At 51.4% G+C, this 23,233-nt stretch overlaps 6 protein-coding genes across 6 annotated transcripts; 3 read left to right on the forward strand and 3 right to left on the reverse strand.

Annotated features, from left to right (window-relative positions):
* Positions 1-1,390: 1,390 nt before the first annotated feature.
* Z517_03804 (uncharacterized protein) lies at positions 1,391-2,221 on the forward strand (the record flags this gene model as incomplete). The annotated part of the gene is made up of 1 exon (XM_013432908.1): positions 1,391-2,221. The coding sequence occupies one exon, from the start codon at positions 1,391-1,393 to the stop codon at positions 2,219-2,221; it is 831 nt and encodes a 276-aa protein (XP_013288362.1).
* Positions 2,222-2,515: 294 nt separating this feature from the next.
* Z517_03805 (uncharacterized protein) lies at positions 2,516-3,406 on the reverse strand (the record flags this gene model as incomplete). Its single annotated transcript, XM_013432909.1, has 1 exon — positions 2,516-3,406. One exon carries the CDS (start codon positions 3,404-3,406, stop codon positions 2,516-2,518), a length of 891 nt encoding a protein of 296 aa, XP_013288363.1.
* Positions 3,407-5,030: 1,624 nt separating this feature from the next.
* On the forward strand, positions 5,031-6,763 carry Z517_03806 (uncharacterized protein; the record flags this gene model as incomplete). Its single annotated transcript, XM_013432910.1, has 2 exons — positions 5,031-6,393; positions 6,585-6,763. The coding sequence occupies 2 exons, from the start codon at positions 5,031-5,033 to the stop codon at positions 6,761-6,763; spliced, it is 1,542 nt and encodes a 513-aa protein (XP_013288364.1).
* A 1,039-nt stretch (positions 6,764-7,802) lies between these two features.
* On the reverse strand, positions 7,803-10,049 carry Z517_03807 (uncharacterized protein; the record flags this gene model as incomplete). Its single annotated transcript, XM_013432911.1, has 1 exon — positions 7,803-10,049. The coding sequence occupies one exon, from the start codon at positions 10,047-10,049 to the stop codon at positions 7,803-7,805; it is 2,247 nt and encodes a 748-aa protein (XP_013288365.1).
* Positions 10,050-11,605: 1,556 nt separating this feature from the next.
* On the reverse strand, positions 11,606-15,032 carry Z517_03808 (uncharacterized protein; the record flags this gene model as incomplete). The annotated part of the gene is made up of 2 exons (XM_013432912.1): positions 11,606-14,584; positions 14,643-15,032. The coding sequence occupies 2 exons, from the start codon at positions 15,030-15,032 to the stop codon at positions 11,606-11,608; spliced, it is 3,369 nt and encodes a 1,122-aa protein (XP_013288366.1).
* Positions 15,033-16,770: 1,738 nt separating this feature from the next.
* Positions 16,771-22,602, forward strand: Z517_03809 (uncharacterized protein; the record flags this gene model as incomplete). Its single annotated transcript, XM_013432913.1, has 1 exon — positions 16,771-22,602. One exon carries the CDS (start codon positions 16,771-16,773, stop codon positions 22,600-22,602), a length of 5,832 nt encoding a protein of 1,943 aa, XP_013288367.1.
* Positions 22,603-23,233: the final 631 nt, after the last annotated feature.

A 23,233-nucleotide genomic window follows, 5' to 3' on the forward strand; every position in this document is an offset into this window, starting at 1 on the left:
TGAGAAATATCTGAATCCACCAAGTTATCAGTAGAAGAGAAATGTTTGGTGGTCCTATTTCCAAATAAGAGCGTGGCAAGGTGTGAATTCTGGATTTCCACAAACAAAAAACAATAGTAAGCTTATCATCCGACAGAAAAAGCAGGTGAATGAGAGATTTTGAAACAGAAAAGGACTTTTTTTCTTCTTCTTGTTCTGTGTATTGTGCGTAAGGTGTAAGAAAATAAAACAAAGACATGTCACTTGTGTAGTTTGCTATCGCTGGCGGACCCGGGAACGTGCAGGTCGATGGCGATACATCGATACGGAAGTCCTTCTAGAGCACACAGGCGATTTTAACTCCGTGTGCTTTTGCCCTGCTTTTCGTCTTTGTTTCTCCTACCTGGAGTCTTTTGGGTCTCATGCGTCCTTGGTCTTTGTAGTCACCAACCTGGTCAGGCAGCTGATGTCTCTGGACACAGAATGGGTTCAGGCTCATGAACATTCTGACGAGATGGTTTGCAAATGTAGTTGAGCAGCAAAGGCGTAGCATTCACAGGCAAGTCTTGCTATTGTCATGACCGGTCACCTTGTTGGACCTGGTAAGTACATTCATACATACATTATGAGACATGGAGTTTGCCAAATCTATTAATATTGAGGCTCCGGGCATCGGCCGTTTGGAGATCCGCTCAGTGCAGCGTCCGATTTAGTGGCCGCCTCCACTTGGGCGACTAGAGACTGCCATGGGACTGCCTAGAACAACATCTCAGTGGCAAGGTGCCTTGGGTCTTGAGGCCCTCGAGCTGTTAAACGCGCCTATCGGCTCGCTGGGGAGGCTGGGTCAAGCACTAGATGACGTTACTGCTGACCACCTGATCAATGGATCAATCAATGCCTAGGCCATTCCATCACCACAGCTTCTATCACGACCATCTGCTCTCCCAAACACCTGGCACCCACGCACCTTTGGCCTAGTGGCCCCGAATAGCCCTCCTTCGAAAGGAATCCAAGGTGACTCCGCCTCATCAATTACATATACAACCCTTACCTGCTTTGCGCCGTCTCAGTCATGGCGTGGACTCTCATGTTCTTGGGCTCTTGACCATCTTGTCCTTTGCGCTGTATCTTTGCTGTTCTTGATTTTTTGCGACGTTATCTCTCGTTTTGTCAATCGTTCAGACCTTTCGAACGTACTCGGGCGCAGAACATCAAAGAGGCCACCAGCATCACCAAAGCGCCAACTATACTGTACATACCCTACATTTGCGACATCATGTTGTTATAGGAAAGGGACCAGCTTATATTGCGTAAAGAAAGAAAAGAATTCAAAAGCAGAAAAAGAAGGAGGAAAAAGAATATACAACCCCGACTTGAAAGAAGATAAAACCTGCCTGCAAACCCCTCTATCATGGTTGTTCTACATTCCCTTCCCGCCACCGTCGTCTGCTCCCTGTCCCTCTTGTCTCTCCAAGTCTTATGTCAGGATCCCGCTACCGTCACAGTGGTTGGCACAACTATAACTCAGACCTTTACTGCAGCCGCCTCGACCACGCCTCTTTCTCCCCAATATACCGACTCACTCACCTTCCGAGAGTCGATTCTCAATTCTACGAACTTCTTCCGCTACGAACATTCGGCCGGATATATATATTGGAACGAGACACTTGCGTCGTACGCTCAGAGCTATTCCGAGGGCTGCGTCTGGACGCATTCGCACGGTCCGTACGGGGAGAATCTCGCCAGAGGATACCCCGACGTTATCTCGGCCGTGGACGCTTGGGGCAATGAACGGGCACTGTATAATTTCTCCAGCTCCGACCCGACCGGCTTCACCGAGGCGACGGGGCATTTCACGCAGTTGGTATGGCAGAGCACGCAGGCCACCGGGTGCGGGTGGACCGACTGCGACGGCAAGAATGGACTGGACGGTATATACTTGGTGTGCGAGTACTGGCCGCCGGGGAATGTCGTCGGGGAAAACAACCTGTTCTTCAAGGCGAACGTTGGCGCTGAACGGAGCGGCGGGGACAGCGGGTTCGACGAGCTGAGCGCAACGATTGGCGCAACCGGAGGGACGCCGACTGCGACGACGAGTTTGTTTTCAAATCCGCCCGCGGCGACGGCGAGCACTACCGGTGAGTCGATCGGGGCTCTGGCGGTAGAAATAGACCGGCGAGGCCTGCTTGTCACCGTGTGTGTCACGCTGGCTGCCGTGCTGTTCGGTCTGGGAATGTCCTAGCCAGCGGGTTTCCTGTCACCCTTTTCTCCTTGATCGATATCCAACCTACACCGACACACAAGATAAGAAGGGAGGTGACACAGACCCGGTCTCCGTAAAGCCATCTGAAAGACACGTACAGAGCGTTGCTTTTGCACGTCGAGTCGAGTCACGATTGAATGATGAGGTAAATGAGCTGTGAATTTGATGTATATATGACACAGATATACAAGAGACACTACCCCAAACGCCATAAAATACTACTCCTATTAATCCACCTAGTTCTGGGGTTTTGTTGGATGTCTTTCCTATGTATTATTTCCACCATCCCTCCCCCCTACCCAACATCCTGACCCTCTTGTTCCCCAGCGTCCGCCCTTCCCCTTCCTCCTCAACGCCGTCTCCAATTTCAAACGGGCCCTGCTGCTCCCCAACGGCCATTTCCACCAACACGCGGCCCAGTTCCTCGGTCGGGGTGTGCAATCCCTCGCCGAGGAAACCCCTTCGGATTGGGACCAACGCCTTCCCCAGGTAAAAGCGCTGAAAGGCGGTTCGCTTCTCCCTCAGGATCGGCTCCCAGAGCCAGGGCTGGTTGTGGCCGTCCACCGCGCCGGGGCGGACCGAGTAGACTGAGAGGAGATTGGAGTAGGGCGGTGTCTTGGAGAGCTGGAGCAGAGAATGTTCCGTGTCGCCTTTGACGCGGCCGAAGAGGGGTGTCCAGGGTCGCGGATGCAGCGTCGCGCCTTCGCCAGAAACGTAGATGAATTTGAACTTTTTGTTCCCGTCAGGCTTGTCTTCAGAAGGAGACCCCGAAGTGGACGACGACGCCGATCTTCGTAGCGAGGAAAACGCCTTGGCCGCCTCCATGGTATAGTCCTTTGTGATCGTCACATACTGCTCCTTGGACACGTCGTTCTGGCTTACGCCCAAGGCCCATATGCAAGCGTCGGCACCTTTCAGTCTCTCCAACAGGTCCGGTGGATATGAGGTGAAATCTTTGTGCTCGATGACTTCGATCTGGGTGTGTTTGTTGACGGCCGGCGTCCCTGGTGGAGGAGTGGTGGATAGCCAGGGGATTGAGCTACAGCGAGTGATGATTGATAGTTTATGAATGGCGGGTGTACTCGTTGACGGGAGGGAAAGAATGTGCGAGAGAACGGATGCTCCCACAAGACCCGTGGCTCCAGTCAAGATCAAATGGACCATTGTTACAGTGCAGATCTGACAAGGTCAATCAATGCGAAGAGACAATAGAGTATCCTGAAAGTCGATCTGAAAAGTTTCAAACAGAGAGGCCGATATATCGTCGTCGTCGTGATAAAGCTCTCAAAGGATCAAAAGAGAGCGAACATGGCTCGCATTAAATACGAAACCAGCCCGAAGTTTCCTGTCCAGCGTCCCACCATTGTTGCACTGCGCCCTGCCGACTAGCACAAGGACTCTTAGCAGCTCGGAGAGTAGCAACAGGGGATTCAGGCACCAGCCAAAATTTCGAATATGGTCATCGTGCGAAGACGAACGCAAAGGAGGTAAAGCAAGGTCCAAGGCCACCACCGTAGTCGGTCGAATTGCGGAGATAAACAAATGAGAACGCGCCGACGCAGGCGGCTGACCCAGATGTCGCAACTGGCCAGCGGGATCGACAGGTCCACCTCCTCCATTATTACTCGAAATCGGTATAGAGTTGTACGAGTTCGAGGTTGTACGAAGTCGATGCCCTGAGACATTCCCAATTCTTTGGGATAGATGTGGAAATCCCTGGATGTGAGTGACCTGGGGATGGAGATGAGGACAAACTGCGGCAATCTTACTAACTCAAAATGCATTTATTTCATCGTCAATTTCTTATCACTCACCTGCGCCGTCACCAATACCATTCACAAACATCGTTGATCACCTTCCAGACCATTTCAGTAAAATGGCACAAATACAATCTGGCAACCGTCAAATCAACACGACAGGCCGGGATTGATCTCGAGAGCTAACATGACCTCACAGTCTGTCATGTCACGCGTCCGTCCTACAACAACCCCCAATCATTACTCATATCTCGCTGTTGCAGAATTGAAAGAATCATTCGAGAAAAGGCCAAGCCTGGTCCACAAGTTGCCGAGGGTACTTAAAGACGAGGTCGTTACCTTCTTTCCCGAGTTACGGACCAATCCAAGGGTTGGTCAGAGACCCTCTTGGCCATGTCAGTCTCAAACTTTTGATTGTCAACAAGGCGAGAGCGATTGGACTGGAAACTCACCAGCTGCTTGGATTGAATAGATACTGGGTAGAGTCTTTCAAAGGCATGCGGCGATCAAGATGAATACTATGCGGGCAGCTGGCGAATGGGAAGCAACCAAACTCCTGCCCCTCTGGTGGCGGATCACTGTGCCTTCGGAGGACCCCTTTGGACCTCAGCCTCGAGCCAGTGGGCATTGGAGTGAGGAGGACAAATAGCAATAGTCTTATTTGCCTATTAGGACACCCACGGCATTCTTCTCGGTACCACTGGTGGTGTGCAATGCGGGGGGAACGACGAAGCTTTCTCGCGCCTACAGACGCCTCGGTTTGGAGCTATTATTACTGCCGGCCAACCCCCTCAGCCGGGATGACTGCCCTTGTCAATAATAATCCTCTGACCTAGGTCGATCTGGCAGACTCCGTGTACTCCGTGGACTTGATAAAACCGGTCCATTTCCCTATCTCACCTACAGACTATTTGACTTACGGATCATCTCACCATTCTTGGGTTCAGAGTGAGCAGTGTCGAATCCTCCGGGCCACGCACTGCGTTTGTTGCACTCGTTGCGTCCACGTGCAGAAACAAGAGACCAAAACAATGGCGAAACTGCTCAACGGCAACGAAGTCGCCCAACACGCTTCGCGCGACTCATGCTGGGTTATTGTCTCGGGCAAGGTCTACGATGTCACCGGATACCTAGACCACCATCCCGGCGGCTCACAGATCCTGTTGCAGTACGGCGGAAAGGATGCGACGGCCATGTATGAACCCATTCATCCTCCCGGCACAATTGAACGCTCTCTACCAAAGGACAAGCACCTGGGTTCAGTCGATCCGGCCACTGTATCGAGCCCGTCTTCTCCCCAGGTGACTCGGGATCTTGACCAGATGGCCCAAATCCCCCTCTCCCACTGCGTGAACCTGGACGACGTTGAAAAGGCCGCCACGCGAATCATCTCTCACAGCGCCTTTGTCTACTTCAACTCTGCAGCGGACAGTCTCGGATCCCTCACCAACAACCGGCAAGACTGGAAGAAAGTCACCCTACGACCGCGGATAATGCGCAACGTCCGAAGGGTGGACATGACCAGGGTTATGCTAGGGACCAAATTCCGCCTTCCGTTCTTTATCGCCCCAGCCGCGCGGGCGAGGCTAGTGCATGAGGATGGTGAGCTGTGTCTAGCGAGAGGTGCGGCCAGAAGAGGGATCCCCTACTGCCCGAGCACGTACTCGACCGTGCCGCACGACGAGCTGATGCAGTGCTTGATCGAAGAGAAGAAGAAGGTGCGGTTTCGCAACCTCTCGCCTGAGGATGGCGGCACGCTGTGGTTCCAGCTGTACGTTGCGCACGAGAAGGAGCGAACACTCGAACTAGTTGGTATGGCGAGGGATCTAGGCTACAAGGCGTTGGTCATCACCGTCGACACGCCTGTGGTGGGCAAGCGCGAGGAGGACGAACGCTACCGGGCAGAGCTGGCCACTGCGAGCGGCGATAATTCTGTTTTGACAGAATGGTATAAGCCGGCCAATGAGGACGACGAAAATAGCCCCCCACTCAGGGGTCACCACTCGTCCACCCTCAATTGGGATGACTTGCATTGGATTCGCGATGCATGGCGCCAGGGTAGGAACGATGCCGGTCCGATCGCGATCAAGGGCATCCAGACAGCGGAAGACGCCGCTCTCGCGGTATTCGAACACGGCGTTGACGCTATCTATCTCAGTAACCACGGAGGCCGACAGTGCGATGATGCACCCTCGTCCATCCGCACCCTGCTCGAGATCCGGAAGTTCTACCCCGAGTTGCTGAAGAAAGCCGAAGTCTACTTGGACGGAGGAATCCGCAGGGGCGCAGATGTGATCAAAGCTTTGTGCCTCGGGGCGAGGGGAGTGGGCTTGGGACGCTCGTTCATGTACTCTGTTGCCATGGGTGACGAGGGTGTGGCCAGGGTGATCCAACGTAAGTATTCGCCCGTTCATTCTATTTTCATCCCATGAGTGACCCCCCTTCCACTATTCTAAGTCAGTGCTGGTCGTTTTCACCCTGCTCTGACTTCATCATATCTACGACCCTTTTCAAGTGTCCTTGGGCAGATGAGCCCGGTTGAAAGACGAATGCTCTGAGGCTGACCACATATTTCCCCCCCGCAGTCTTATCTGAAGAAATCGAGACGACCATGCGCTGCATGGGCGTGACGTCCCTCGACCAATTGAACCCGTCGTACGTGAACACAAAAGTGTTGGAGTTGGAGCTTCCGGATCGGTTGGTCTCAGGGGATGACTCGGAATACGGCGAAGCTTGGGTTAAGGGGTTGAAGGCGAGGCTTTAGAAACAAAGACAATTCCTCGTCCACCCGTGGACTGCAGGGACAATCATACATCAAAGGGCTATAAGACGACTGACTACAAATCATACAAGGATGCAGACGCAGACGCAGACGCAGATACAGCGCGACCATGTACCATGTACCGTGTACATTTCGTGACTTTTTTTTTTGTTTTTTTTGTTTTTTTTTTTTTCACTTTTCCAACTTTCCGGCAAGCGATATGTAAGGGAGGGAGGGCGATATATGGAATGCTGAGTCGATCAAGTGATCGATAGATAGAGAAAGCTCAAGAAAGTGTTTTTACTCGGTTTACCCGCTTCACTCGTCGAACTTAAGCCCAGAAAGTACATACCTTCCTCGTACAGGAGTGAGGAGTAATGACTAATCAGGACGAGGAAAACAAAAAAAAGGGATACATAGATCTTACACAGACCTTGTATTGATTGGACCCGTCCACGCACGTAACAAATACTCTCTTGTTTTATTCACTACTTGGTGCGCATTGCAGGGCATCGATCTGACTCGGATATCTATCTATCCGCGCGTTTCCCCCAACCGATGGACGGTCGAAGACTGGTTCTCTTCACTGAGACTGTCACGGGTGGTTACAAGAGCGAAATGAAGCGTAGTAGAAGGCAATAGAGAGATGGTGGGATGTCAAGCATTCCGTTCCACGACGGGTGATACTTGGCTAGTGTCCGCTTCAACAGCACAATAGCTATCATGGTTCTATGAACGGGACAAGTTGGCAGTGGAGGAATAGATTTCTTTGCAATTATAAAGGTGCACAGCCTTCAAAAACATGTGCACCATCTATCTTCTCAGCCGTGTTGAATCATTAGAGCCCACAGCAACAGCGGCGTCAATCCAAAGATACCAATCTGTCCAAGAAAATTCTTCCAATCCTCTGAATGAGAAATCGTCATGGTTCAGGCCGTCGTTGATTAAATGAATACCTCAGAATCAAAGCACCTCTCTTTCCGTCGAAGATGCTTGTGAATGTTCATCTGTACAAACTTGTGTACACTGTCGTCATTAATATTTATCTGCCGGTGTAGTCGAGTGTTCCCGCAAGGCGCACTTCTTCGACAAACTTGTCCTCATCTCCGACCGACTGTAGGTTCCAGTGTCCCGACTGAGGAAGACGATTGAACGGACCCCATCCCAACATTTCCTGAATGTTGCGTCTTTTCAAGTCCGTATCGCCCTGAATGTCGAAGAGTTGCTGCTGGAGACTGCCCAGGATAGCCACAGCCGCATTGACCAGTGTCCGGTCGCCCTCAAAAATCCATATATCCCAGATCCGACTGAGGCGGTCGACATCCAGGCCGTTTGAAAAGATTGTCCGGAGCATCGGTTCAAAAACTTCCTCGCCGCGGAAACCCAGACCTCCTTGCTCGACGGACCCAAACAAATATTCGTACAGACGTGGAAACTTGATTCCCAGAGTCGACACAGCATGATTATAAGTGCGATTGGTAGTAGTGGTGTCATCGGTTTGAAATGCCAATGGTACAGAACGGTTAAGACAATTGGCAAGAAGGATAAAGGCGTCTGCTGGGGTTGATAGCTGTAATAGCAGTAATGCGGCAATAAGTTGAATCCCATAAATGTACCCCACATCGCTCCGGTAACACGCATACGCCTCGCAAACATCGATGAGATCCTGCCAGAGTGGTGCGTGCCTTTGGAATAGGTTGAGTTCAGGAAATGCCGTCTCAGCATCTCGTTCGATATCGACAAACCATCTTTCCATACTCTTCTCGTCTCGGCCAAGCTGACCACCACTTCGCTTTTTGATTTCCTTTGCTCGTTGTAAGGCTTTCTCATAGCTCTGGACAGTGAGTCCAAGAGAATTTCCCACGGCTCTTTGCCAAACCTTTCCGCGAAGATTCGGACTGACTCCGCGCCAGCATAGATCATTGACTCGTTTATCGATGGACGTGATGTCTGTTGTCTCGTCGACGTAATAATGCCAGATGCGGTTCAAAGACTCCCTCGTATCATCCTTTTCGCATTGCTGGACCTGCAGCTTTGTTCGACGTTTCTTTTCGGCTTCAATTGATGCCGCCATCATTCGTTGGTATTCTTTCAGATGCCGCCTCTCCTCCTTTGGATCTTTTGGCGGCAACCAGGATGGTCGTGTTCGTGACAGAATGGCCTCCTTCTCCTTGGAAATCGGCATAAAATCCAACGCACTCTTCTGAACTGGAGGAAGCTGAATGGATGAGGTCCTCGAACCGCGGTCCATCGAGGTTTCGGGGCTGCCTCTTGACGAACCTGCTCGAACCGCTCTTTCAAGCCGCTCTTGTTCTTTCGCCTCAGCATGATATTCCAACGCCTCTGAAATGATTCTTGCCTCCTCACTCAAGTCGGCCATTGCGATGTTCCACGACTTTGTTCTGCCGGCAAGAGCATGACCAGCCTTCCGCGGGGACGACGGGTTTGACGTCGTGGGTGTGAGTGAAACCGACCTTGGTGGGACTCTGCTCTTTGGTAGGCTCTGTGGGTGGCGTCCGGGCCGTGGAGGCACTTCCGGGACCGTTCTCGCATGTTCTAGGGGTATAGGGCGCGGACTTGGAGCTGGCGGGTCTCTCTCCGGGCTTCCACGAAAGCTGGAGCGATGCGACCTTTGTCCTGCAGCGTGAGGCGACACGGGGACATTCCACAAACTTGCGTCCTCAGGAAGCTCGTCGTCGGAATCATGGTATTCTGCCTCCAATTCTTTGACGGTTTTCCTCTGGGGTTGCCACGAGGCACGCCTAGCTTGCAGTCCCAGCGAGTGCGCCGGAGATTGAGGGATAGGTTGAAGACCGCCCGCACTGAGCGAGGGGGTTGAGAAGGATGCGATATTCCTTCGTTCTGGGGGGGAAGATGATCTGGTTCTCATGCTGGAAGCATAGAATGCCTCCGGGCTAGTGAATCCGCGCTTGAATGCTGCCACTCTCGAGCCAGCCGCTCGTGGCGGTGCAGAGTCGTGCTTAGACCCTGGTAATGAGACTTGAGTCTGTATTTGTGGAAGTGTAGGCCTCTTCTCCCCCGGGCCCGCGTCTTTCATCTTCATCAGTTCGTGTTGAGAGCCTACGGACTGCATTGAGACGTCGCGAGAATGAAAATATCTGGGGGGTACATGTTTGTCGTCCTCCAAACCAATATCCTCGAAGTTGATTATGTCTGCCTCCAAGCCGTCGGGACTGGAAAAGGTGGAGGAATAAGAGGAGGATTTAGAGGATCGAGAGCCCGACAGGTCGGGGGGTGAACCTGGGGCACTGGTAGCGGTCGTGGACATCGCAGTAAGGATATTATGTGCGTTCGATAAGGCAGTAAGCGAGCGAATTTCAAGGTCTGAGCCTTGCGCTGACTTCAAAGAGAAATCATGGAGGTGGTAGCAAGTACTGTGGGCGTTTCCTGAAGAGGTTTCGAGAAGTTGTGCATTTAGCGGGGCGAGGTTAATTTCCGAGGAACGAGAAGTGTTGACGATGAGTTGTTGTTGTTCAAACAATGTTATACCTGCGTGTCGACGATGTGCTGGCTCTGAAGGAACGAATGCCGACGCATGCCAGAGACTATACTCACGGTTGAGCTCGACAATTCCAAGATCCGCCAACTTGAACGTCGAAGCTTGATCGCAAACAACTGGGATACTTCCCAATGGTGCCTTTAGTCCAGCCCCTGGTAAGGGTGTTGGAACGATTGGTGGGATTGCGCAAGGTGCTGACCTTGGGAAGGATGGACATGACGGTGGCAGGGCTCCAGCCAGGAGACTATGCCAAACATGGGGTAGAACTGGCCGAGTTAGGGGCTCCTCCATCTGAATTGACTGGCTGTCAAGAGTCCGACCAGGGGTGGCCTTGCCGGAGAACTGTAGCACCGACGCTGCGGCCGCCACAAAGAGTGGGAAAGTTGGTGGAATCCCAAGGGTGGCTGGCAGGTTTTGGTTGTGGATTGGCGTGCATCGATTGGGGAGGTTTCAAGGATTAGCAAGTGTCCGTCATGATCCACTGCTTGGTTGGATGGGCCGTCGCACTTGTGGATGTTCGGAGAGTCCTGATGCAATTATTGACGACAAGCTTGTGCCGTGCAGGCCCCAAGCGGATATCGAGCGTATATTAAATGAATTTTTTTTCTCTCTTTCTTTTCCAAATGTCAGTCGTCAAGATGAGGTTTTCGGGTGTGTTTCATGTCCCCAGGAGAGGCGCCGCAGGTGGGACAGGCGTCACGCTCGAGACTCGTGGCTTTTGCTCAAAAGGTTACGCAGGATTTGGCCGGCTCGAAGGATTCCGCAAATCGCAGGGGGTTCAAGGATCGGGGATCCGATGCTGAGGCAGTGTGGGTGTTTCACGACGATCAATGCGGGTGTGTCTGAGATCTGGATCCCGATCTGCTAAGCGTAGCCGTGTTCTTCGGTTATCCCTATTATTGTAAGAGTAGGCAGTGAGCAAGCACTCGTAGCGCCGCTAGACGTAAATCAGCGAGAGAACAAGTGGCGAGGCGCGACAACAGTCGTATGGGGTACGATGTAAGGGAGGCGGAAGTACCGAGTACCGAGTACGGAGATTTTAAGTCAAAACGAGTATGCAGAAAGATGGATTGAAGTGAAGTTGAGGTTGTTGACTGCGGTAGGCGGGTGTTTTTACTACTGTGTAAATCTGAGGTGGCTGGTGCTGGTGCTGGTAAGAGCAAATCGAGATGGCGTAACGAGTCCAGACTCCAGACTCGAGACTCCAAACCACCACACATGGCATTCCAGTGCTGTCACCAAGGCACGCCAGGTCCATCGCATTAGTGGATGCCCTAATCTATCTGGCTACTGCCACCACTGCCTGCATATTTGCAATCAACGTATCAATATACATATCTGCTAAACGCTCGCTTGTTTTCTCGTAAATGCTCTGCAATGGCCGCTTCTTCCATGTTCATCCCTTTCTGTGTGCCTTCTCGCAGCGATCTCAACCAGACGAGCAGATCCTTGTACTGGCTCTGTTTGCGCTCTAGAACCCTTTCAAAAGCGGCTGCGGCGATCCAACACATTTGCCGCCGGGTGATGTGTCTGACATGCGTACGACTGCCATTCTTCTGGCAACAAATCTTGTGTCCCGCCGAGATGAGATCTTCTATCATGTCACCGAGGAACTTCTGCGACGGTCGTCTCTTTGTTGCCAATCCCGAAACGTATTGGTGCATCTTCATTGCTGACTCGGTAAAATTGCCCAGCAACGTTGAGATCACTTGGCTTCGGCTGTTCAGTGACATATCCAGTAACATGGAATGCATCTGCAGTTTTAGAGATGACAGGATTCTCCGTTTCAAAGTCGTTCCGGGTCTCAAACCGCTCTCGACCGTCAAAGCATTGCCGATAAAGCCGTCTTTCTTTTCTCTGTCTTTCTTCACCTCCAACGTCTTCATATGGATACCCAAGCCACAGTACGGGAAGAAGTTGCTGCCGTGTACCCGCGGCACTTTCTGACCGTTGATCATCACGTCAAAATTGACCAGGGACTTTTCGGCATTGACCTGGATTCCGTAATGCTGGTCACCACTTACCATGACCTCTAGAAATCGTCGACCAAGGTTGTCATCCGTCGTGATAAGCAGAAAATCGTCGATGAGCCGCAGCAACAAGCACGACTCCGGTACCAGGAAGCCTAACTCGTTCAGCTCGAACGCACCGTAAAAGTAGCTGCAAAGAAGGCTGCTGAGGATGGATCCTTGGGGGATGCCCTCAATTTGTTTCATGTACTTTTTGCCAATCTTAATCATACTGTCGCACACATGATTTTGAAGAAGCTTCAGCAACGAATCCCGACCCCATATTCTGTTGTTCCCTGTGTCCGCAAAAACCACGTGACATTTCCCAGAGGCCATACTGGACACTGATGCTTCCGAAAGCACCGCGCGTGTATCAGTTGGGCGGGCAACGCCCGCGAAACGCCGTCTCAGGCCTCCATGACCAGTGCGCTGACCCGTATTCGTCGATTTGATCTCAAGGTGTTTAGTTGTTCGATATGAGGTTTCTTTAAGCAGGGAGCTTGCAATCTGCAGTAGTGGCTGCTGAGGAATGGTGTCAAAGCACGATTTGATGTCGACCTTAACAAAGAACAGAGTCGACTCCGGGCGGAGTACCCTCTTGAAATAGGTCAGCTTTTCATAGATGTCACCAACGGATAACAAAGCAGAGCCTAGTGGTGTAGGATTACGCCCTCGTTCAAAGTTGAGCACTTGGAAGATAGGCGCCAGTTGGGTGTTGATGCTGTCTCCAAGAAGTCTTGTGCCACCGCCCAACTTTGGTTGCCTCCGCCTCAAGTTCATTATAGGTCGGGCACCTTGGTCTTTTGGCAGCAGTCGCAGATGGCTGTATCCCAATGCTCGAGATTGTAGCTTGAGTCGAGCTTCAGCGGGTCTGGTTGGTGCGTACATGCTCAGTCTCAACGTTGCAAGAGTGGGCTCCGAGAGTTTGCGCCATATGTCTTGTCGGAAGTAGAATAACCGATGTCGATGGGCTGAACTTTCGGTAACGTAGAAATGAGCTCGAATGATAGGTATGAGCAAAGAATCAAAAACATAGTAGACAAATTCGTGGAAGACCTCTAGGCGCTTAACGAAATCAAACCTGGAGATCCTCTGCTCCAGACATTTTGGGCCTGATAGCCATGAAATAGATCTCACATTGATTCCCTGGACAGTCTCATGCAGGCTCATGGATTCAAAGCGGCGCATTCGAACAAATTCGTCGATCCTGTTCATCATGAGTTGATGGTTCTGCTGACCCCTCGGACCGCTGCCAAATGTATCGCGTGGTAGCAGATGACAGATGACCGAGCGGCAGAATGCCGAGACTCTCGCCAAAGGAGTTGAATGCGGTAAAAAGGAAGAATCTGCATAGTTGCTGTTGCAAGCACTGTCCATCTCTGTTCGTGGCAACCCGGACAGGTTGACCTGTGTGATGAAGTTTTCAGAGCCTGAAGCCGGAGGTGCCTCGTCGCTTTGACGGAAAGAGGAGGCGTATTCAGAGAAGGAAAGAGGGCAGTAATGCCTCAAAAGCTGGCTGTAAGAACATGATCTGTGATTTTTGTGAATTTTCTGGACGAGCTGCATTGGCTCTCCCCGAAGGCGACGCGGAGCCCAATTTAACGGTCGTTTTTGCTGCCTGGCTATCTCCTGTTCGCGGACTGTGTAGTCCTTGAACCGATGCACGGTTTCGCTCGAGTGAACCACTGACGTGAAAGCATTGTGCAGACCGAACTGACGTGGAAAGACATACTTCAAGAGATGGACTGCCTGGTGTTGTTCCGCAGCATTTGTCAATCTTTGCAGAATATGCGTATGATGAAGTCCGCCTTTGACCTTGCCAACAGCACTGGAGAACGATCGAGCATAGAACATGCGGTTTCTGACGAAACGGATGTCGCCGAGTTTCGAGTGTCGAATATTCCTTCTCGCACGCGAAACATCTTTCCCTTCAGTAGAATGCTCAATCCGAGGCAGCTCCGAGATTGGGATACCGCTCAATTGGAAATAATTGTCTTTTCCACTTGTTATGGGTGTAAAGACACCACAGTCCAGGAGCAAACTTGAAAGGATGATTTCACCGTCTACTCCCAGCAAAGAGAGGACATCTGACCAAGCCGACGATTTTAGAATGTCTATATTTTCATTGGGATGTCTTCGGATGATACCAGGCAAAATAGGTGCCGGTCCTCCATGCCGATATTCATGATCCAGAGGAGATCTGCCTCTCTGGAGTCCGTGGCAAAGAATGTGTTGAGGCCGAGCCTTCTTCCCGAAATTGCTTCTGAACAGCGACCAAATGACAAAGTCCACAACCTGGAACAATCAATCAGGACCAATAAAGGCAACTACAAAACCCGCGTGTATGTCTTACCTCGTCTATAGAACATGGTTGTGCGCGGCCAGTATCGGCACCAGTTACCCGGGACTGGCTTTGAGTGAACGTAGCAAAGTCGGTTTTCCGCGACTGCTTAACAGATGTTGACGTGTTCTTGAGCACACCCACCAGAGAGTTGTCGAGTAGGTCAACAGCGTCATTCTTTCCAAATGTTGCGAGCTTCTCTCTTCGAGTACGTGACGTGGCAGGTAAGGCTCCCAGAAGATAACTCCGCAGCGTGCAAACCCTCGGATAGTAGGCTGACAGCACAGCATGGTGTACAGAGGACGAAATGTGATGCGGGCCAACGGACCCATGATTGGCCGCTTTCTGTTGCTTGGTAGGACGATTGGATGCGGTTTCTAAGCATTTTCGTTTTCTGGCCATGAGCGCGATTATTGACATGGGTGAGACGCGACTGTTGTAGAGAACTTAGCGAGCTAGGATAATTGCTAGATCGACGCGTTTTTCCCAGGATGAGCCTTTCTCCGCGTTCTAGCGAGGGAATCCAATATACTTTCTCTTCAACAAGAATCATCCCGGTCTATGTAAGATTCAACGTTCCTCGAGGAAATTAATATGCACTGCTTGGTAAGAGGGGTGGAGGAATGGAGGCGCTGTTTGTTTCTCGTTCAGCACCCACGCGACAGGGTCCCGGCATCTCTGTGCGTTAGAAACAATCAACAATCAACGTGCTGCGACTTTCTGTGTATTGGTCAGCTGGTGTAAAGAAGTCTAAACCAGGTCAAATCAACGCGTACCATGATTGCAGACGGGCTGGCGAAAAAGATAGTGTTGGGAAAGGTTGGATAGACTCGTCGCAGGCAAGCAAGCAGGAAATGATTGGGCTGCGTGAGTGTGCCGCAGATTGCGCTTTTCAGATATGTTTTTCTGCCCCGACCGAGAAGAAAACTCGCAAGAGTGTGTGTCTGACTGAAGATAGACGCTGAAGGTGTGCGGAGGCCCTGAAAGATCATGACAGTGCTAGGCACATTCAAGGTACTACCACGTTTGACAACCGAATGGGGATAGTAAGTGTGCAGTGGTAAAAATGGAGAATCCGGTGAACGGTGAGCGGAGGGAACTATAGTTTATCTAGCGATCGTCCCGCCTAAATAGATGTATCCCCAGAGGTTTATTCTGTACCTCGTACATGACAGAGGGTTCAAGACAATGCTATTGTCGTGGGATAGGCCAGGGTTAGGAATGAGCACTCATCGGTCCATCCTTTTGTTGTTGCTTTCCATGTCCGGCATTTGACAAACAATGTGAATCAGTTTGCGGGAGATTTACGGGTAGAGGCTTGTAGGAGGTGCTCACGATTCAGGTACTCCGTAGTCTGTTATCGCTAAACCGTCGCCTATCCACTGACCAATGCTTGGATACCTTATTGAACCCCCGGAGCTTTAGGTGTCCACACGCCTTGAGCCTCTGTAGTTTGTCTGGACCGCCCGCATCTAGTGAGCACAGGAACTTTAAGTGACCCGCCCACGCCGCCAGTGACTCTCTGCCGCGCTTGCTGGGCCGATGTTAGTTGGCACATTCACAAACCTCCATCAACTGGTACCATCATATCTCTTGCGTGACCGTGGACCGCAGCCTGATCATGCCATCTCTGTTCACTCCAACATAGACTTTCCTCTTGTATTGATTCTTGTCGTATTCCTAGTCTACCTGAGGGCGATCGTGACATCTCTCGGACCTTGTTGGAGCAGCAATCAAGACGTTAGACGTCCCTGCGCACCCCGTTCCCGGCGGTCAACCGAACAAGAAACGACCACAAACAATCCACCACGACTTGTCGTCGCCTCCTAGCCACCAAGATAGTTGACGATTTCTTCCTATCGACTGAGCCCAGAGACTCCCTGGTGAAAGTATCGGTAAATACGGAGGCTGTTCCGCCTCCTGAACACTCGGGTGAAGGATCATTGAACGACCTGTGTCTGTGGAGGAGGCCTTGCACAAGAGGAGGAATCGTTGGAATACACCTTAGCGACAAGACGAAGAGCAAAAGAGAAGGTTGCAATAAATTGACCATGTCTGGCCTGGGTCATGCCTCCGCGCCGTAGTACTCACCATCACCGTCCAAGAAGGAAGGTCTCTCCCTGACTTGGGCCTTCTCAACATGCCTTCAGCGGTGTCGAATCAGAGCAACTACTACGCAGCTCACCACCGGCGTCAATCTTCTCAGTCGCAGACAAACTTGCCAGATCAGATCAGAAATACCGGCTCACAACTCCAGTCACCTAACCGATCACTGGTCTATCTCCCATCCACAGCATACTCCCCATCGCAACCTGCGATCCAGCGTTCTAGGACGTCATCCCTCTCCAACCCTTCAGGATCGGCCTCAAGGCTGGATTCTGTTCGCAATGAGGATATCCAGAATGACCCACATGATTTTTACCGCCAGTATCAGGATCCCTTTGCACACTCATCACTTGTCGCCTTGCACCAGGAAGCCATACGACCAGACCCAATTGAACGAGCAGAAGAGCCACCCGTCACGGCTCGAAAATCCAGCTTCAGCACTGACGACAGGATGGCCAGGGGCTCAAGTGGTGTTCGAAAATTATCCTTAAATACCCAGACTTTGCCTAATGGTACGTACGATGGCAGGCACACCAAATCTTCTGGACCAGTACCCAATACACTGAAGTCAAGAAAGGCTTCCTTCAAAGACCTGGTGGCTCGGTTTGATGCTTCGCCTGACGATGTTCCACCATTGCCCACGCAGCAAGTATCCCGACCCGCCTCGAGAACCGCAAGCCCAATGCCATATGGCTCTGTGGAGACCTCCCATTCTTATCACCCTCAAGTCAAGCGACCGTCATCAAGAGTCTCGGAGACTTCAAGGAGGGCAGGGAGTGCACTCGGATTCAGATCCGGTGCGAATGAGAAGTCTACTCACTCGAGAGATACATCCTCGGCCAGTGGATTGAGTCAAGTAGCCAGCAATCCCGAAGTCCCGGCCACTGGGCGGCAATTGTTGTTTGGTGAGGTTCCCTCCTCTGCAGCCAATCTTCCTGCTGCACTAGGCTACGGCATTTACAATGCTCGTCGGCGACGAGGCTCGGAAGGATCGCCAATGCATAGCCCTAACCCGATGTTTTCAACGAGCCGCGGCCATACTCAACCAGCAGCACCTCCAATCGCACCTCCGGCCATGCACTCCCCCACTTCTGTCACTGCTTATAAAGGCCATTCCCAATCCCGACCTTCACACCGGCGAGCAAATAGCGATATTTCTGGACCACCGTCCAAGGCTTTCTTGCGAGGAGATCAAACGCCGTCTTCCCGACCTCAGGGTAGCAGTAATAGACACGCGGCAGAATCATCCTCGAAGTCGAATGCACAATCACGGATTCCTTTAAGCACAAGGCACCAACGTATTGCATCGGACTCTGCAGCGATTTCGCCCACAAGCCGTCCCGCTGTTATCCCCCACCAGCAGCTCCCTTTTCGGGCTCTAGAAACGGGACCGAATGAAACAAGGCATTCTCCGTCAGGAGAGCGACAGCAGGACAGCCCCAAGCGACAGCCACGATCTCCGGTGCAAATAAAAAGCCCCAATAACCGTGGACGCCTTACTGCCACGGCAAATGGTGAAAAGAGTCCTTCTCTTCGGGCGAATATCATCGCCCCTCCGCCGAAGGTCTCCCCGCCCCTCAGAAGCTCGAGACCGAGACTACCCGTGTCATCTGCCACGACCGCAGCGTCTCGTGCAAAGATGGCAGAAAAATTCCAGACCATGGCCAAACAACAAAGTGACAGTAAAGCTTTCAGACGACAGAGGCCGCCAGAACTGAGTGATATCGATCTGAAGGCTCGCCGACTTAAAATCACTCAGGCTTTGAGCCGGTCTCGAGAAGGACAAGATTTGAAAGGTGGAAACACAGAGAATCTTGACAATTCAATCAGCCGTGTAGACAGTATGACACCTTCCTTCGATGATTCTGATGGATCCGACCAACGTCAAGAAACACTTGAGATTCCTGCTGTCGTTGTGAACGAAGCTCCTATAGAAACGGCCGAGGAGCACGCATTCTACAGTGGCAATGAAGAGGGTGCACGGGATCAACGGGCATTTACCCAAACCGCCTTAAAGGTTGTTGAAGGAAACATACAGTCTTCATGCGTTGAGGTAGACTCGCCTACGCTTGGTCATGCTGAGGCTGGCTTCAGCACTATTCCTTTTAGCCTGAACACACACTTACAACCTACACGTGACGATCACGAGCCTCAATCGGCGATCACAGAGGGCACTGTGGCCACTGAAGCCACCATGATTGATGCTGAGCCGCAAACGGATTCCTCGCGACTCCAGACTCCTGGGCAACCTCAATCCCTTTACAGCCAAATCAGTGCGCTTCGGAGTCGGGAGTCTACCTCGCCCCTATCCTCCGCTTCTCAAGCGTCTGGGGGGGCTTCCGATCACGCCGATCAGGTATCTGTTCATCTGATGCTTCGCGAAACGACCTACCTCGACGACGATGAGGCTGTAGAAAAAGGTTATGCACACCTAGTATCGATGCCCCAGTTGGAGCACACAGACCCGCAAAGCGACGGAAGGAACTCGTGGACATCATCCATAGAAGACATATTTGAATCTGAGGCAGGTGAGGAACCTGCTCCCGTCGTTCGATCACGAGAGAACCAACATGAAGAAGAGATCACTCATGTGGAGCATTCACACTCAGTGTCAGATCATCTCAGTGTTGAAGATGGCTCGAATGGAGAGCACCATGCAAGCGACGCTTATACAATAGTGAACAAAGTTCTCCAACAACAAACGTCGTCGGGGGTGGTCGATCAGCAACTCGTGGATGATATTTATCATCGCATCATACAAACCTCCCCAGATTTAGCTAGCGCAGAGAATGTCGATGAGGAGAAAGTGCAGCGGTTATGTCTGGAAGAACTTGAAGAGTACACTCGTCAGTGGAACCAACTCGAATCTTCACGTCCGCAATCAGCCGAGTCTTTTCACGTCGAAGCAAACCCGTATGCTGGCCATGACACGACTGAAGAGCGGGATGAGAATCCCACTGACTCTCCAGATATTCACGCTTCGAGCCATGTCACCCCACCGCCACCCTCCTTACCACCTTCGAGCTATCGAACTCATCATCGATACAAATCCAGTTTGGATAGTGCAGAAGACTGGGCCGAGACGTCGCCATCAGTCGGTGATTGGATGCAGTTTGCTCTGAAATCACCGACTGAAGAAAGGCAGCCATCTGCTCTGGCTCACGAAACGCCTACTGAAGCGGGATCTGGAATGTCAACGACCGAAAGTCATCAAGGTGTCGAGGAAAACCAACTTGAGCAGGCGCCAGACGGTTTTCTACCGGTTTCGGTTGAAAGGAATCATATTCCACGCCCTCCATCCCACTCTCCACCACCTCCTCCAGTGACAAAACTGCCTACTGTTGAACAGACTGCCTGGTCTGCCCCCACTGGTATAAGACCAGCCATGCCTCAAACGGCTCCACCGGCTCGGCCGCTCACAGCATTATCTCAGATGTCTACCAGATCAAGTATAGACCAACAGACGATACATACCATCTCCAACGATAACAGGCCATCTATGGAAGAGCAAAGTCCCGAGCAACGTCGCCTGAAACAAAGAAGACACGTTCTCAAAGAGCTGGTGGATACCGAGTATACATACGAAAGAGACATGAGAGTCCTCTGCGATATCTATAAACAAACTGCAATTGCTGCCATGAATGAAGAGGATATCAAGATTATATTTGGCAATGTAGATCTGGTACAACAGTTTTCCAAAGATTTTCTCGCCTATCTGAAGCAGGTTGTCAGACCGGCTTACATCATGGAAAGATCTGATCGACGAAAAGACGGTAACCGTGCCTCCACAGTACAAAGCTCTGCAGCATCTATTGATGGTACTGGTGAGCTGACCGACTTTGAGCGAGACGAGCTTACACGGGTGGGCACTGCGTTTGAAGCGTCGATGAACGATATGGAGAAAGTATATACCGATTACATTCGAACTCGACATGCTGCTAACAAGAGGTTGGAGGCACTGCAGTCGTCGGCCGCTGTACGAGAATGGCTCAAAGAATGCAGCGAGAATTCAAGCGACATCACCAACGCTTGGAGTTTGGACGCACTTCTTGTCAAACCAATACAGCGTATCACCAAGTATCCCCTCTTACTCAATCAGCTGCTAGATGCAACCCCCAATGCTCATCCCGACGTTGAATGCATCCGAAGAGCAGTAGCTGAGGTGACCGAGGTCAATGTGCGGATCAACGAAGTCAAGAAACATACCGAGCTTGTCGATCAGGTACTCAACCGCAAGCGGAAAGAGTCTGATGTACGGAATGGTTTGACTAAGGCGTTTGGTCGACGCGCAGAAAAGCTAAGGCAACACGTGGGCATCAATGAAATGCACGAAGATCCAGAGTATACCAAACTCAAGATCAGCTATGATAACAACATTGCACATCTTTTCTTGGTCACCAAGGATTGCCAAGGCTATATTGAAGAGATTACCAAGTGGGTCAATCGCCTGTGTGAGTTAGCAGCCGCTGCTGAGGCATGGGTCGATGTTGGGCACACGAACCACGCACAAGCCGAGAGCAAACTTCGACAATTTGCTATTGTCGTTCGTGGCGTCAATTCAATTGCACTTCCCGACCACAATGAGCAAGTCACAAGGCGTGTTGTCCAGCCCATGGAAAAGACAGCCACAATGCTTGACAGGTTTAGGTCAGATTCTAAAGGACTGATTCAAAAGCGGGACAAGCGACTTCTGGACTATAATCAATTCAAAAACAAGAAAGACAGAGGAGAAAAGATCGATAAGAAGATGACTGAGCGCATGGAGCAGTGGGAGGCTCTGAACCTCGAAGCAAAAGAGAGAATGAAGCGACTTCTCCGATCAACGGCTGATCTTGTTCACACTTGTCAGGCCAATCTTGTTCAGCTGCATCTGAATTGGTTGGCAATGTGCCGGCAAAAGTTCTCGGCTGCAATGGAGATACCCTTGGACAAACTGGAAAAGGCCGATATTGTCAAAGACTGGCAAGAAGACTTTGATTTCCAAGAAGCCACTGCATTGTCCCTGAGCATCTGCAATGGGTCATTGCTGGCAGAGGCCGTGAACATGGTTTCGTTCTTAACGCCAGGGTCAACCTTGATGGGCGATGAGTCCCCCCGTCAACCGTCATGGAACAGCGCACCGAAGCGGTCTGTGTCAACTTCCGAAGAGATACCCCCGGTGCCATTGAAGGACTACTATCACCGGAACAGTGGGGGACCGATGAGTTCTCAAAGTGACGACCACACGGAATGGAGTTCCTCCACATTTGCAAATGGGCGCATTCGGACCGGCTCAGCTGCATCTGGTCGAATTCCAAAAACACCCGAGGCAGGAAGTCGTGGTGTATCTGCGTCTCTTCATACCGTCAACAGCACGAATATATCTCGACCAGGGACTAGTCCAGGACTCTCCGTAGACAGCGCCCAACCGGCTCCCCGGTTGAGCTTTGAAGCTCCATCTCCATCACTTGGTGAATTGTTGACTGAGTCTCCCATGGCGGTACGACATGCATCGTCATCTACATTCTACTCCGCAACTCCAGGGCCAAGTCAGTCACAACCTCATCTACCAGTCACAAGTGGAGCCAGTGTGTTCTCTTCCGCAATGCCCATGGAAGAGTACCCGGAGCCGGAAACAGAGACAGCACCTGTGGATCCAGAGCCACGCCGAGAGCCTGGCGTCCTATTCACCGCGGCTAGTGTCTACGAGTTCAACATCGACCGCTCACGACAACAAGGCGGATTTCGCTACCTCACATATGTGATTGGGGAGATATTTGACATCATTGCCGAACACGGAGAACTGTGGTTGGCGATCAATCAAGACGATCCCACGAGAGAGATTGGCTGGATCTGGAACAAACATTTCGCGAAATTGGCGACATGAAATGGTGATGGAGGTATACAGTTTTCTATCTCAGGGCAGGATCTTGGATAAAGCGACTCAGAGCATACATGGATCATTCACTCAATGCATGCAGGCCGGTATTCATGCCTCATGAGAGACCATCTGCGACCTCTATAAGAACATGCTTGTGTATTTTAACAGATACGGGGCGTGGCTTGACGAGTTCCGGTTTTGGCCTGGGTCAAGGATGGGCTTTTCTTTCTTCTAGTTTGTTTGTCTTTCTAGCGTTCGAGCGGTTCCAAGGGGCGGTCGGTGTTCACATGTACCACAAAAGCAAAAAGGCGGGGAGCAATTGTACAGTATTACCGGAAAATAGGCCATGACTTGATGGAAGGCAGCTGTGGTTGCCAGGGTTGAGGGAACCTTGGAGTTGGACACGCTCTGCACCGAAGAGAGAATATGAAAAGCACAGTTTGAAAGATGCCGACAGCCTGCTTGCTCCGTCCCAAATAGACTGTATGAACTCTTCGTAAACGACGTATGAGCATGGGCTGGATTTTTTGGGTGCGGGAGCCTGCGAGGTTGAGGCTGTGGTGGCTGTGCAGTCGGAGGTGACGTATAACCAATCTGCACACACGTCTACAAGGGACTGTGCAGAAGGTGGTGGAAC

This window comes from Fonsecaea pedrosoi (genome assembly GCF_000835455.1).
Source record: "Fonsecaea pedrosoi CBS 271.37 unplaced genomic scaffold supercont1.2, whole genome shotgun sequence".
NCBI lineage: Eukaryota > Fungi > Ascomycota > Eurotiomycetes > Chaetothyriales > Herpotrichiellaceae > Fonsecaea > Fonsecaea pedrosoi.